The sequence below is a fragment of the Dreissena polymorpha genome, chromosome 4, assembly GCF_020536995.1.
Source record: "Dreissena polymorpha isolate Duluth1 chromosome 4, UMN_Dpol_1.0, whole genome shotgun sequence".
Taxonomy (NCBI): domain Eukaryota; kingdom Metazoa; phylum Mollusca; class Bivalvia; order Myida; family Dreissenidae; genus Dreissena; species Dreissena polymorpha.
Window position 1 is genome coordinate 46,766,232 of NC_068358.1, and position 14,548 is coordinate 46,780,779.

Sequence of the window (14,548 nt, forward strand, 5' to 3'; positions counted from 1 at the left end):
TACGCTTGACACATAAAACCTAAAGTCTGATGACAGGGCTCATGTTGTCTGTTATTAAGTTTATGGTATCAACTGCTAAACAGTGAGACAAAAACAAATTCACTAGACATGACACACAAAATATCTTAACGCACACAAATGAATTTACATGTAATTGGTTATCCGCTTGGAGATGTCGTTTCCAAGCATTTGGGTTTGAAGTAGTTTAGTTGTTGCCCAACCTCACACATGGCCATTAACTCATTTACAAAATGACAATATTCTATGATATTGATTGATGCACATGTCTGTGCAAAATATGCATAATTCCAATAGAATGCCATGGGTTCTATTTAAGTTTGAAACTTTTTATCGACCTTGTAATATGAAAATTCACATACAATGGTTGAAATAAGAATGTTCCTTGGATGGGTCAAGAATAACTGGGACTTGAATTAACATACAAAGAAATAGTAAATGGTGCAAAAAATAATTGTAATCAAAAGGGTGTAATTAAATATATATATTGTATGGTATCGTAATTTACATCTATTTACAAAGTGTCTGGATTAAGGTACTCGGTTATTCAGTACCTGTTACAGTACATAAAACACATTCTTATCCTTCTTATAGTTAGCAGTTTTCTGCTGCATTGTCATTCAAACTTTGAACAATTTATTTCTGTACTGCAGGCGAGACTGGATCAGATTTGAAGATCGTGATATTCAGGAGCAGGTGAAGCAAGGCCTGTACCAGTGTGAGGTTTCCTTGGCAAAACCTGTAGCAGGCATCGAGAGAAAGCGCAAACTCAGCAAATCAGCATTCCTCAGGCTGAAGATCCCTGCTGTGACCGACAACATTATGTACAACCGTAAGTCTGGGAGTATGTTGATGGTTAACATTATGTACAACCGTAATTCTGGGAATATGTTGATGGTTAACATTATGTACAACCGTAAGTCTGGGAATATGTTGATGGTTAACATTATGTACAACGGTAAGTCTGGGAATATGTTGACCGTTAACCTTATGTACAACCGTAAGTCTGGGAATATGTTGATGGTTAACATTATGTACAACCTTAAGTCTGGGAATATATTAATGGTTAACATTAAGTACAAACGTAAGTCTGGGAATAAGTTGATGGTTAACATTATGTACAACCGTAAGTCTGGGAACATATTAATGGTTAACATTAAGTACAAACGTAAGTCTGGGAATATGTTGATGGTTAACATTATGTACAACCGTAAGTCTGGGAACATATTAATGGTTAACATTAAGTACAAACGTAAGTCTGGGAATAAAAGGACAATAACATAATGTACAACTGTAAGGGAATATGTTGATGGTTAACATTATGTACAACCATAAGTCTGGGAATATGTTGATGGTAAACATTATGTACAACCGTAAGTCTGGGAGTATGTTGATGGTAAACATTATGTACAACCAAAGTCTGGGAATATGTTGATGGTAAACATTATGTACAACCATAAGTCTGGGAGTATGTTGATGGTTAACATTATGTACAACCATAAGTCTGGGAATATGTTGATGGTAACATTATGTACAACCGTAAGTCTAGGAATATGTTGATGGTTAACATTATGTACAACCGTAAGTCTCGGAATAGTGATGGTTAACATATGTACAACCGTAAGTCTAGGAATATGTTGGTAGTTAACAATTATGTTAAACCCTTAAGTCTGGGAATATGTTGATGGTTAACATTATGTACAACCATAAGTCTGGGAGTATGTTGATGGTTAACATTATGTACAACCATAAGTCTGGGAGTAGTTGATGGTATAAACATTATGTAAACCTTAAGTCTGGGAATATTTTGATGGTTAACATTATGTCCAACCTTAAGTCTGGAATATGTTGATGGTTAACATTATGTACAACCATAAGTCTGGGAGTATGTTGATGGTTAACATTATGTACAACCGTAAGTCTGGGAGAGTATGTTGATGGTAAACATTATGTACAACCTTAAGTCTGGGAATATGTTGATGGTTAACCTTATGTACAATCATAGGTCTGGGGATATGGTGACGGATAACATTATGGACAACAGTTGATGTCCTATCTATAGTATTTACCTAAGCCACGGTTGCAAGACAGTCCAGGGGAGGGGGTACGGTCTCGCTAGATGTAGTTATCTATGATATTTTTACACTACATAATGTACTTAATAAATAAAACACCAACAATACTTAATAATTAATGCAGCCAAACAAAGAAAACTAGTTTAATAACAGCGTTTCCTATCTTGCATAATTTACTGGGATTGATTTTTAGCGAGGCTGTTTTCGGAGAAAACCCAACCTATTGTCATAGCCAGCTCGTCGTCCGACGTCCGCCGTAGGCGTCGTGCTAAAACCTTAACATTGGCTCTAAAATCAAAGTGCTTCCACCTACAACTTTGAAACTTCATATGTACATGCACCCTGATGAGTTCTACATGCCACACCCATTTTTTGGTCACTAGGTCAAAGGTCAAGGTCACTGTGACCTCTCATATGAAACTTTAACATAAACCTTAACATTCGCTCTAAAATCAAAGTGTTTCCACCTACAACTTTGAAACTCATATGTAGATGCATCTTGATGAGTTCTACACGCCACACCATTTGGGTCACTAGGTCAAAGGTCAAGGTCACTGTGACCTCTTAAAAAAAAATAAAAAATAAAAATTCTGACAAGCTTTCGCAGCCGAGCGTGGCACCAGTTATGCAGTGCTCTTGTTTAAGTCAGCTGCTCTAAGCCAGTTTTGAAATTTAAGTGTTGCATTTGTTAGATTTGGGGTTTTAAGTCTGGCATAAGTAAGGATTTGACAATTTGTTCAAAGGGGATTAAACAGTGCTACAAGTTTTAGGGTAAATGCTTGCTGGTAGAGCTTTCATATACCATGGGAAAGTGGAAACTGTCGTACCATTATGATTCTTTATCATATATACTCACTCTCATTAACTTGTGAGCTACCCTTGCAACACGTTATAAATGAGGTCAATGGCATTTGGTATTGATCCCTATAATGTTGCCAGCATAGATTTTCACTGTAACAGGATTTGTCACAAAATGTTGAGGGTTTTCAAGAATGTGAGTTCAAATTTTCACACTAAAGAGAACCTTTCATTTACGATGGAATTTTGAAAGCAAACAATTCTTGATGAAAAACGATTGTGTTTGTGACACACACTTTGTCTGTTTCATGACATGCATCATAAGACCACATCTAGTTTTTTAATTTGTAAAGAATTTAAGTAAATTTCTATCCTTATTTTTTTAAGAAATTTATGTTTTTTCAATTACAGCTTCTGACAAAGTTGCTCTCCTGATTGGAAATTCTGATTACAAATCAGAAATAAAACTGGCGGCCCCGAAGTCTGACGTTCACGATCTGGCAGAGCAACTTGCCAGCATGGATTTCAGGGTCGTGACCTTGTTAAACCTGACCAAACCGGAAATCGAAAATGCCGTGATGGAATTCAGTAGACTCATTGGACCGAATGTTTATGTTTTGTTTTATTTCTGTGGACACGGTTTCGAAGAAAATGGCATATCATTCCTTGTGCCGACAGATGCCCCATCAATGTATTCTGCAGAGGAATGTGTCAACGCGTTTTCAGTCTTAGCTAATTTCAGCGGAAACAGCCTGCTCTCATTTGCATGATAATCGACATCTGCAGACGAGCGTAAGTAATCATTATGTGATTGAGCACTATAATGACTGAAAATGCTTTTTATTTATCAGTTGACATTTTTAACAGGACTCACCCCAGGTCTCTTGTGTCAATTTTAAATTCATGTTTTAACTATTGATTCGACCTAATTTGCGTTTATTTTGATAGAAAACATTTTTTCATTAATAACAAATTATTACTGTAATTTGTGTTTTTTTAGCTCACCTGAGCACAACGTGCTCATGGTGAGCTTTTGTGATCGCCTTTTGTCCGTCCTGCATTTTGCGGCCTCAACATTTGCCTTGTTAACTCTCTAGAGGCCACATTTATTGTCCAATCTTCATGGAATTGGTCAGAAGATTGGTTTCAATGATATCTTGGATGAGTTCGAAAATGGTTACGTTTGCTTGAAAAACAAGGCTGCCAAGGGGCATGGCATTTTTCCTTATATGGCTATATATGGCTATAGTAAATCTTGTTAACACTCTAATGGCCACATTTATTGTCCAATCTTCATGAAACTTGGTCAGAAGATTTATCCCAAAATATCTTGGACGAGTTCGAAAATGATGCCGGTTGGTTGAACAACATGGCCGCCAGGGGGCGGGGCATTTTTCCTTATATGGCTATAGTAAAACCTTGTTAACACTCTAAAGGCCACATTTATTTTCCGATCTTCATGAAACTTGGTAGGGAGATTTGTCCCAATAATATCTTAGATGAGTTCAAAAATGGTAACCTTTGCTTGATAAAACATGGCTGCCAAGGGGCGTGGCATTTTTCCTTAATTGGCTTTAATATGGCTATAGTAAAATCTTATTAACACTCTAGAGGCCACATTTATTGTCCAATCTTCATGAAACTTGGTCAGAAGATTCATCCCAAAAATATCTTGGACAGTTTGAAAATGATGCCGGTTGGTTGAAAAACATGGCAGCCAGGGGATGGGGCATTTTTCCTTTTATGGCTATAGTAAAACCTTGTTAACACTCTAGAGGCCACATTTATTTTCCGATCTTCATGAAACTTGGTCAGAAGATTTGTCTAAATGATATCTTGGATGAGTTCAAAAATGGTAACCTTTGCTTGAAAAACATGGCTGCCAAGGGGCGGGGCATTTTTCCTTAATTGGCTTTATATGGCTATAGTAAAATCTTGTTAACACTCTAGAGGCCACATTTATGGTCCAATCTTCATGAAATATGGTCAGAAGAATGGTCTCAATGATATCTTGGATGAATTTGAAAATAATTATGTTTGCTTGAAAAACATGGCTTCCAAGGGGCGGGGTATTTTTTCTTATATGGCTATAGTAAAATCGTGTTACCACTCTAGAGGCCACATTTACTGTCCTATCTTCATGAAACTTGGTCAGAAGATTCATCCCGATAATATTTTGGACATGTTGAAAAATAATGCCAGTTGGTTGAAAAACATGTCTGCCAGGGGGCGGGGCATTTTTCCTTATATGGCTATAGTAAAACCTTGTTAACACTCTAAGGCCACATTTATTTTCCGATCTTCATGAAACTTGGTCAGAAGATTTGTCCCAATGATATCTTTGATGAATTCAAAAATGGTAACCTTTGCTTGAAAAACATTGCTTCCAATGTGCGGGGCATTTTTCCTTATATGGCTACATTGTATATATGGCTATAGTAAAATCTTGTTAACACTCTAGAGGCCACATTTATTGTCCAATCTTCATGAAACTCGGTCAGAAGATTCATCCCAAAAATATCTTGGACAAGTTTGAAAATGATGCTGGATGGTTGGAAAACATGGCCGCCAGGGGGCGGGGCATTTTTCCTTATATGGCTATAGTAAAACCTTGTTAACACTCTAGAGGCCACATTTATTTTCCGATCTTCATGAAACTTGGTCAGAAGATTTGTCTAAATGATATCTTGGATGAGTTCAAAAATGGTAACCTTTGCTTGAAAAACATGGCTGCCAAGGGGCGTGGCATTTTTCCTTAATTGGCTTTAATATGGCTATAGTAAAATCTTGTTAACACTTTAGAGGCCACATTTATTGTCCAATCTTCATGAAATATGGTCAGAAGAATGGTCTCAATGATATCTTGGGTTAATTTGAAAATAATTATGTTTGCTTGAAAAACATGGCTTCAAAGGGGCGGGGTATTTTTCCTTATATGGCTATAGTAAAATCGTGTTACCACTCTAGAGGCCACATTTACTGTCCTATCTTCATGAAACTTGGTCAGGAGATTCATCCCGATAATATTTTGGACAAGTTTGAAAATGATGCCAGTTGGTTGAAAAACATGGCTGCCAGGGGGCGGGGCATTTTTCCTTATATGGCTATAGTAAAACCTTGTTAACACTCTAGAGGCCACATTTATTTTCCGCTCTTTATCTTTATGAAACTTGGTCAGAAGACTTGTCCCAATTATATCTTGTTATCTCAGGTGAGCGACTATGGGCCTTTCAGGCCCTCTTTTTTTTTGCTCTAACTAGCTTACCAGTTTTGCTTTTTTTTATAGAGGAAAAGTAAAGTCTAATGCACACCCGTCCCTGTTTGATCAGAAAGTGAGCAAGGGAAATACAATCTACTGTTATGCAACGTAAGTAAAAAAGGCAAGGTTTGACAAATAGAAAATATCTGTTTGATGCAGCTTTTGTATTATAAGTATAACATATGTATTAAATAATATAACAAATCAAATAATGTCAGCATTTTTTTGTAATAAAAACAAGTTAAATGAAACCTGTGTTGTTTAACTTTGTTAATTTATATTTTATAAGTTGTCTTTTCATTAATATGGACTCAAATGAGCGTTATTGACTCCAACATTAAAGTATGAGACATTTGTTCAGCAATCCTATACAGTATCCTAATGTTAAACAGGAGTCCAGGCTTGGCTGCCTTTGAAGACAAGAACCACGGTCTGTTGCTCTACCATCTAAAACCACTGATCTGCAAACCTGTTGGAATAGAAAAGCTCTTCTCAGAAATAAAAGAAGGTACACAATTTTTGTTTTGAATCTAGTTACCGGTAATTTTTATTTTATTTCATTTACCAAGCAATGAATTGTTATTGAAAAAACAACAACAAACACATTCATATGGCTTCATTCACTTTCTTTTATTTTCTCCTTAAAAATGGTTTTATTAATTTCTTTGACAAATATTATTTGGCAAAATAATTGCTTCCAATACATATACAGGTGATTAACAACCTAACATCTCACCTGCCATGTGTCTTTTTATAAGATTCATTGACTTCAAAACAATAATCTAAAGTTGTCACCAAATACCAAATAACAATGACATGTGTCAAATATTTACAAAATCTGAAACTCTGTTAAACAATAAAATCATGGGGAATTTTGAATTACAAAGTTTCATATTATGTATACTTAGACTCAGCAGACTCAGTGAAACCATGCTGATGTATATTTTTATGAAAAACAAAATATCATGAATAACGTGCTCAGTGTTTCCATTATACAATTAACTCAATAAATGGTGATAAGCATGCAACGCCAATCGTATGAAAGGAGCATTATAGTAGACATAAGAATCATATAAAGGGAGTTTTTATTCAATATAATGAATTTTTAAATTACACAATTGAAATCAACGAATATAATTATTATCACATACTTAAAGAAGTATAGTGGATGTGCTACAGTTTCTGTATGTGTAATTTTAAGCAATGTTTAACATTATAGCTGTTGACCTGTTTGTTATATATACTAAAGGTAGCATTCTGTTAGCTTTAAAAGGTACATTTTTTACTTAAATTACCCTTGGGGACTTTTCTAAAACATCACTTTCAAACTTGAATATCTCAGTTATGAGTAAAGATATTGATTACAATTTTTACATACAATCATTTGACTACTTTTTATGCAAGCTCACAATAAAACAGTTCATCCGTGACGATTGGATAGGGTAGGTATGGTTCCATATTTTGTGCAAGAGGAAATGTTGAAACACGATTTAATTCTATTTTTATTTCAATTTAATTATTTTAGGTGGGTTCTTACACAAGGAAAACATAAAATAAATTTACAAAACAATATAGCTCGTATGAATATTAAGGAGCGCAATCGCGCAATTTGCATTTTACAGGCTACCTTTCCCACTTGCTAAAGCGTCCGATCGTCATGGATGTATGATTTTATTGTTAGCTTGCACATATTGTAGTCAAATGGCATGTGCAATTTAAAATAAAAATAATTACTCATTACTGTTATTCCAATTTAATTTCAATTTCATAATTCTAGGTAAGTTTACACAAGAAAAACATAACATTAATTAAAGAAAAACGATATGGCTTGTATGCAGATCATTTTAACTAGCGAAGTATTATTTTTTATTAAAAGGGATATACAAAAAATTAATTTTTTTATTCAAAGTGGCACAGTAGGGGGCATTGTGTTCTGACAAACACATCTCTTGTTTGTATGATATTTGAAGAGATATACTAGTATTTGGATAGGCATTTTTAATGTCCATATTTTTATATTAAATAAAAAACAAAAATAAATAATGTCAAGTAATTTATTGGAAAGCGTGGTTTTGTTAAAATTGTTTATAGATATTGTTAAATGCCAAAAAACGTATTTACACAATGGCTGTCAAGGTCACGGTGACTCAACTTAGAAAAATGGTTTCCGGATGATAACTTGAGAATGCTTACGCCTAGGATCATGAAACTTCATAGGTACATTGATCATGACTCGCAGATGAAATAATGATGAAACTTGACCAGGATGTTTGTCTGGACAATATCTAGGTCAAGTTTTTCATTTGGTAAAGATTGAATGAACCGACTCCTCTCAGGTGAGCAAACTAGGGCCATCTTGGCCCTCTTGTTATATATTGACACCAAAAAATGATGAAGCGTACATACTTTTATTGATTTGTATTGACTTGGCTATTAGGAATCCACTGCTTATTGAATATATCTTTTGTCTTTGTGAATCATCCAACACGCACTAACGATTGGACTAACGATCTGACTGTATTATGTTCTGCAAATTGTTCTTCAACCTCTCATCTTATCAGATTACACAATGATCTGCAAGAAATTATTTCAATGTCACATTGTTTGCAAAATCAGAAGAGACTTACAACAACTACCAGACACAGCTTGGACAAGAATTATTTGCTTATGGATAAGTAGAATTGGGCAAGCAACTTGTCCATAAACAAGTGATTTTTATGCCCCCGGATCGAATGATCGTGGGTATATTGTTTTTGGCCTGTCTGTCTGTCATTGTATGTGTGTGTCTCAAAACTTTAACCTTGGTCTTTTGCAATATTGAAGATAGCAACTTGATATTTGGTATGCATGTGTATCTCATTGAGCTGCACATTTTGAGTGGTGAAAGGTCAAGGTCAAAGGTCATTTTTTTCTAACATAGCTGCCGTGCGTCTTTAAAGTGCAGTAGGGGGCATTGTGTTTCACAAACACAGCTTTTGTTATAAATATTGTTTAAACGTGTGAAATGTCAAAATATTATACAAACTATGTTTTTCAGAGTTTTTCAAAGTCCCAAAGCATTCAACGAGGCAGCTACCTGAATTGAGATCAAATCTGTCAGAGCCAAATCGATCTTTGACGGACAGAATTGCAAAGAAAGGAAACACACAGTCATATGATTTGCAAACTCAAATATGGAACAGTTACCATGGTAAAACTATTTTAATATAGTTCTTTTTATTTGGTTTCGTTGGATTGTTAAATGTAAGTTGTAAAAACAATACAGTACATGCTTCCCTATAGATTACGAACAGTTTGAATGTTGCATAGGTGAGGATATCAAATATATGTTCATTAAGGCTTTTAGTGTTAAATTCCAATTTTAATTTCAACATCATCACACTCAAACTTTAATTAACTTTTTTTACTTCGATACTATTTACAAAAACACTGAGCCGGTTTTGTAATGAGAATCTTTTGATATGAGTTGTTTTTTCAGTATTTGTTAAAGACCATGAACATGAAATACAGAACTTTTTCTAAATTTCAGTGAAACCACCAAAGCAAGTGGTCAGCTTCCCTGAAGTCGGCGTAACCGTGGAGCTGGATTTCCAGTCTGAATTCTCTAACCTTCTCAACGTGTTTGTCATCGTCATAGATACAGGCTCCGTGCTGGACTGTGAGGGCACTATCAGCAACATCTCACCGGTAGGTTGTCCTGTTAAGTTACATGACTGATATCTGGTGAAAAAAACTTACTTCACCAGACATTGTAAATTTAAAAACTGTACCCTTAATTTTAGATTTTTGAGCTGGCATAAAGAGTTGTTTATATAGCCCCCTTAGTGCAAAAAGGTACCCTGTGACATTGAAATAAGAAGGCACATGGTACCTTTGTGCACTAATCGGGCGAATTATGTACCAGACAAATTGTCATCCAAGTGGTTGTCATGTTTGTTTTGCTTATTTCAGCGTATTTCTCAATATGGTGATACCACGAGATTCCAGAGGCAGAATAAAAATGGAATGAAGATATCTCTGCAAGATATTCAGAAATTAGAGGTAAGCCATTATGTGTGACAAGTAAATGGAATCAAGATAACATTGCAAGACATTCAATAATTGAAGGTAAGCCAGTATGTGTGACATGTGGTGTCTGGGCAATCATTCCCACTGACAATCATTCCTAGGTTTATGTTGACAAGGCAGACATTCGTTCCTACCTTATTTTGACAACCTGGACATTTTTTCCTGATACATTGACAACCTGAACATTAATTTCTACGTTATTTTGACAACCCGGAAAACAGTTCCTACGTAATTTCTACCACCCGGACAACAGTTCCTAATTATTTTGACAACCTGGACATTTTTCCTTCATAATTGATATCCTGGACTTTCAAAATAATGAACAATTATCCAGTTTTTATGCCCCCCAGTAGGGTGGCATATAGCAGTTGAACTGTCCGTCGGTCCGTCCATCTGTCAGTCAGTCTGTCCATCCGTCCGAAAACTTAAACATTGCCCATAACTTTTGCAATATTGAAGATAGCAACTTGATATTGTGCATGCATGTGTATCTCAAGGAGCTGCACATTTTGAGTGGTGAAAGGTCAAAGGCATCCTTCAAGGTCAAAGGTCAAATATATGGCTTCAAAGCGGCGCAGTAGGGGGCATTGTTTTTCTGACAAACACATCTCTTGTTCAAAATATCATAGGAACGAATGTCCGAATGTCAAAACAAGGAAGGAACAAAAGTTTACCTTGCCACAGTTAGTGAAATAACGATTCTCCATTGGTATGAATGTCTGGGATTTGTGGCATTTAAATGGGATCAATCTTCATCTGCAAGATATTTCATAACTTAAGGTAACCCATTAAGTGTGACATGTAAATGGACCATTTACATTGGAAAAAAATTAGGCAAAGGGCACTTTTATGTCTTAAGTATGATTTACATGTAACTTAGACTTTACATCTGAAGAAAAAAACACAAAACAAAACTTACCACTAAATATCTTGTCCTTATCGTCAGACCACACAATATTTGACTTAAAAAAATAAATATTAAAGAGAGGTAAGCCAGCATGCATATTTTAATTGATTACAATATATTTGGTTTGTCTTGTTTGCCATGTTGTTTTCTATGTGTGAAATAGAATCATTTGTGAAGGATTTTTATGTCCCCCACCACTATAGTGGGGGACATATTGTTTTTGCCCTGTCTGTTGGTTTGTTTGTTTGTTTGTTTGCCCCAACTTTAACATTTGCAATAACTTTTTCAATATTGAAGATAGCAACTTGATATTTGGCATGCATGTGTATCTCATGGAGCTGCACATTTTGAGTGGTGAAAGATCAAGGTCATCCTTCAAGGATAAAGGTCAAATATATAGCTTTAAAACGGCGCAAAAGGGAACATAGTGTTTCTGACAAACACATATCTTGTTTTTAAATAAACATTATTAGCGAAAAAAATTTACTTGTTGAATGATAAAACATGAACAAAATCTGTTTATGAATAAAAAAATTAATAACATGTTTTCTTGAGTTTTAAATTTTGAAACTACCTTTAAATAGGAAAATGTTTGCTTTAGGACAACCTTGTGGTTGACATCACCATCACCTTCATCTACCCGCGGGATCGCCAGCGCTACTTTCTCACTCAGCGCGTCGACCTTGGCCTTCCTCTCGTCTCCAAGCTGCAGCTATGGCGACCGTCCACAGCGTTTTATCCGCCGAGACGTGAGCCCATGGAACAAGAGGAATCTGACAGCATGTGATGTGGAGATCATTCAAACTTGAGGCCATTTTCTTATAATACTGAAGTAATCAATGCAGTAATTTTAAAATTTATGTTTTTGTGTATTTTGTTATCTCACAATTGATACTGTTAGTGTTACAGGTATTTAAATTGAAGTTTTGTTAAAGATTTTCAGTGTAAATAAAAGAAGTTGGTTTAAGAATCTGTTGTACTTTCAAAATTCTGAGTGATGTATTTGCTTGATTATTCACCGAATATTTTGAGATATAGTATTCACAAGCTATAATTGTCAGTGTTATTTTTTGGTTAAGGTTTGCATGCAACAAGTACATATTTGTGTAAGTACTACAGATATTCTATTGAAACTTCACATATCTATTTGGGTCAATATATTTTAAGATCACCGACATATTGGTCTTACCTTCATCTTACTAGCGAGCCCCTTTTTGTATGTATGGAGGGGATTAATGGATTATTATAGAATGATAGTGTTCTTAATTTGAAAGATTCTTGAATTATTCTCACATTATTGTTAGATTGAACCTTTGTTGAGATTTATTATTATTTGTATGATTATTATTATGTTTATTTAAGTCATAAAATGTGTATGTAAAATGGTTTGTACAAATTATGTTGTAAAAAAGTTGAAAAAGGCATTATTCAAATACAAAGTTTGTATGTTAAAACAAGGATAAAAATGGGATGCAAAGAGGAAAAAGAAAATACTATTTTAAAACATGAAAATTTCATATACATATAATTTACCTCTTGTTTGGAAATTAATTTTACCCCGGTATTAACGTGTAATGTTATGTAATGTATGTTACATTTTTGTTGTTATTTATCACAATAAATGTTTAGCTTGACTATTTACAGAGTATTCTTAGCTATACTGCTCTCCCATGTATTGGTGTTTGTGTGTTGCTTTGGTTAAAGTAAACGATCAACAGCACTTTACCAATTGCAAGTATTTCATCTAACCTTTACACATGTGTTTGAGGTCATTGTGTAAGGTCACTAGCCAAGTTCCATAATTATGACCTGCAATTTAGCAGAATTGTACCGCTGTTTGGACTAAGAGAACATTTTGGTTAATGTTAAGGTGTTAGTTGAAATTCAGGGGAAACTTCGTGTTGTGTTCTGTGAAAATTGGGCATAATGCATGTGCATAAAGTGTCGTCCAAGATTAGCCTGTGCAGTCCGCACAGCCTAATCAGGGACGACACTTTCCGCTTAAACAAGATTTTCCGTAAAAAGAGACTTCCTTTAAACGAAAAATACCATTTAAGCGGAAAGTGTCGTCCCTGATTAGCAGGCTTATCTGGGACGATACTTTACGCACATGCATTATGCCAAGTTTTCTCAGAACACAACTCCTTTGCATGCAACTAGTACGTATATCTTTGTGATATTGATGCATTGTCACTGACCAAGGCCCATAACTCTGACCTGTAATTCAGCAGAATTGTGCCGCTTTTTGTACTGATAAAATTGAGGTAAAAGTTTGCGCGCAGCAACTCTATACCCCATGTCTATGTAAACTATAAATATTGGAATTTAGCTTAACATATATATAATTCAGAAGTATTTCAGCCACTTTGATAAAACTTGATATGTGGATAGAGGTTATATCGGGAATATGGACGTTTGTATAACTACTGAAATCAAGATCGTACGAGAACTTAAGCAGATACCTAAGCTAGGTTGATAAAACTCGATATGCGGATAGAGTTCCACAGTAGGGGACTGTTGTTTTTCGGTGACAAAGTTCTTGTTAAGATAGACGTTTTTTTCTGGGACTGTGAACATACAAACATATCATTGTGTCCCAACGGTTCTGAGCATTTACATGTAAAAAGATATGCCTAGATATGCGTTTAAAGGGGCCTTTTCACAGATTTTGGCATGTATTGCAGTTTGTCATGAAATGCTTTATATTAATAACTGTAAACATTGGATCTAAAAAGCCTTGGTAAAAAAACAATAATAAAATTAAAGAAAGAAAAAAAAGTAACCCTTAATGGGGCTTGAATCACTGACCCCTGTAGACAAAAATCTACCACTTACACAACCCGGCCATCCGTGCTCGTACCATGAGTGATGTATTTTTATACTTTATACAGGCAATCCTCGTAGCATCACAAAATATAACGACAACAACAGAACTTTCCAAATCATTCAATCATTTCGCGTTGCAACGCTATAATACCTGGGTTTTTTTTTCTGCTTGCTTTTCACAAACATCGACCGTTGTCGCACTTTTGTATTCAAAGAGATTATCGGAATTTATGATGAAAATGAACAAATATAAAGCATATACAAAAGAAGTTCTCTCCTTAATCTCGTTATTTATTTTAAAACAAAGAGATTGTGCAGAATAGTACAAATACTATATGACTTCTTATCTCGATTTGGCAGCCAGAAGAGAAAATGGCGACAAAATCTATTAGACATAAACGGTTTTGCAACCTCATTTTGTAGGAAATAACACCAGATTTCACACTGAAATTTCAACGAATGTTTAATCAGTTATTGACATTAAAGTGGGCGAACCAGCCGCAATTTAAAAAAAAAGGCATATGTAAAGTAAAAATACGAAATCCAACAATATGAATGTGAATATACCTCAACTCTGGGGACACAACGACAATTGAG

The 14,548-nt window shown here is 35.0% G+C and overlaps 1 protein-coding gene across 9 annotated transcripts; it reads left to right on the forward strand.

Annotated features, from left to right (window-relative positions):
* The first annotated feature begins 738 nt into the window (after window positions 1–738).
* LOC127879540 (uncharacterized) lies at window positions 739–12,762 on the forward strand. 9 transcript variants are annotated; one of them, XM_052426448.1, is made up of 8 exons: window positions 739–850; window positions 3,303–3,683; window positions 6,178–6,258; window positions 6,543–6,658; window positions 9,188–9,340; window positions 9,680–9,837; window positions 10,102–10,191; window positions 11,727–12,762. In XM_052426448.1, the coding sequence occupies exons 2-8, from the start codon at window positions 3,658–3,660 to the stop codon at window positions 11,910–11,912; spliced, it is 810 nt and encodes a 269-aa protein (XP_052282408.1). In that variant the 5' UTR covers window positions 739–850; window positions 3,303–3,657; the 3' UTR covers window positions 11,913–12,762. The 9 variants fall into 9 exon arrangements, with proteins under 9 accessions (XP_052282408.1, XP_052282410.1, XP_052282411.1 ...); XM_052426450.1 differs by lacking the exon at window positions 739–850 and adding an exon at window positions 877–892; XM_052426451.1 differs by lacking the exon at window positions 739–850 and adding an exon at window positions 919–934.
* Window positions 12,763–14,548: the final 1,786 nt, after the last annotated feature.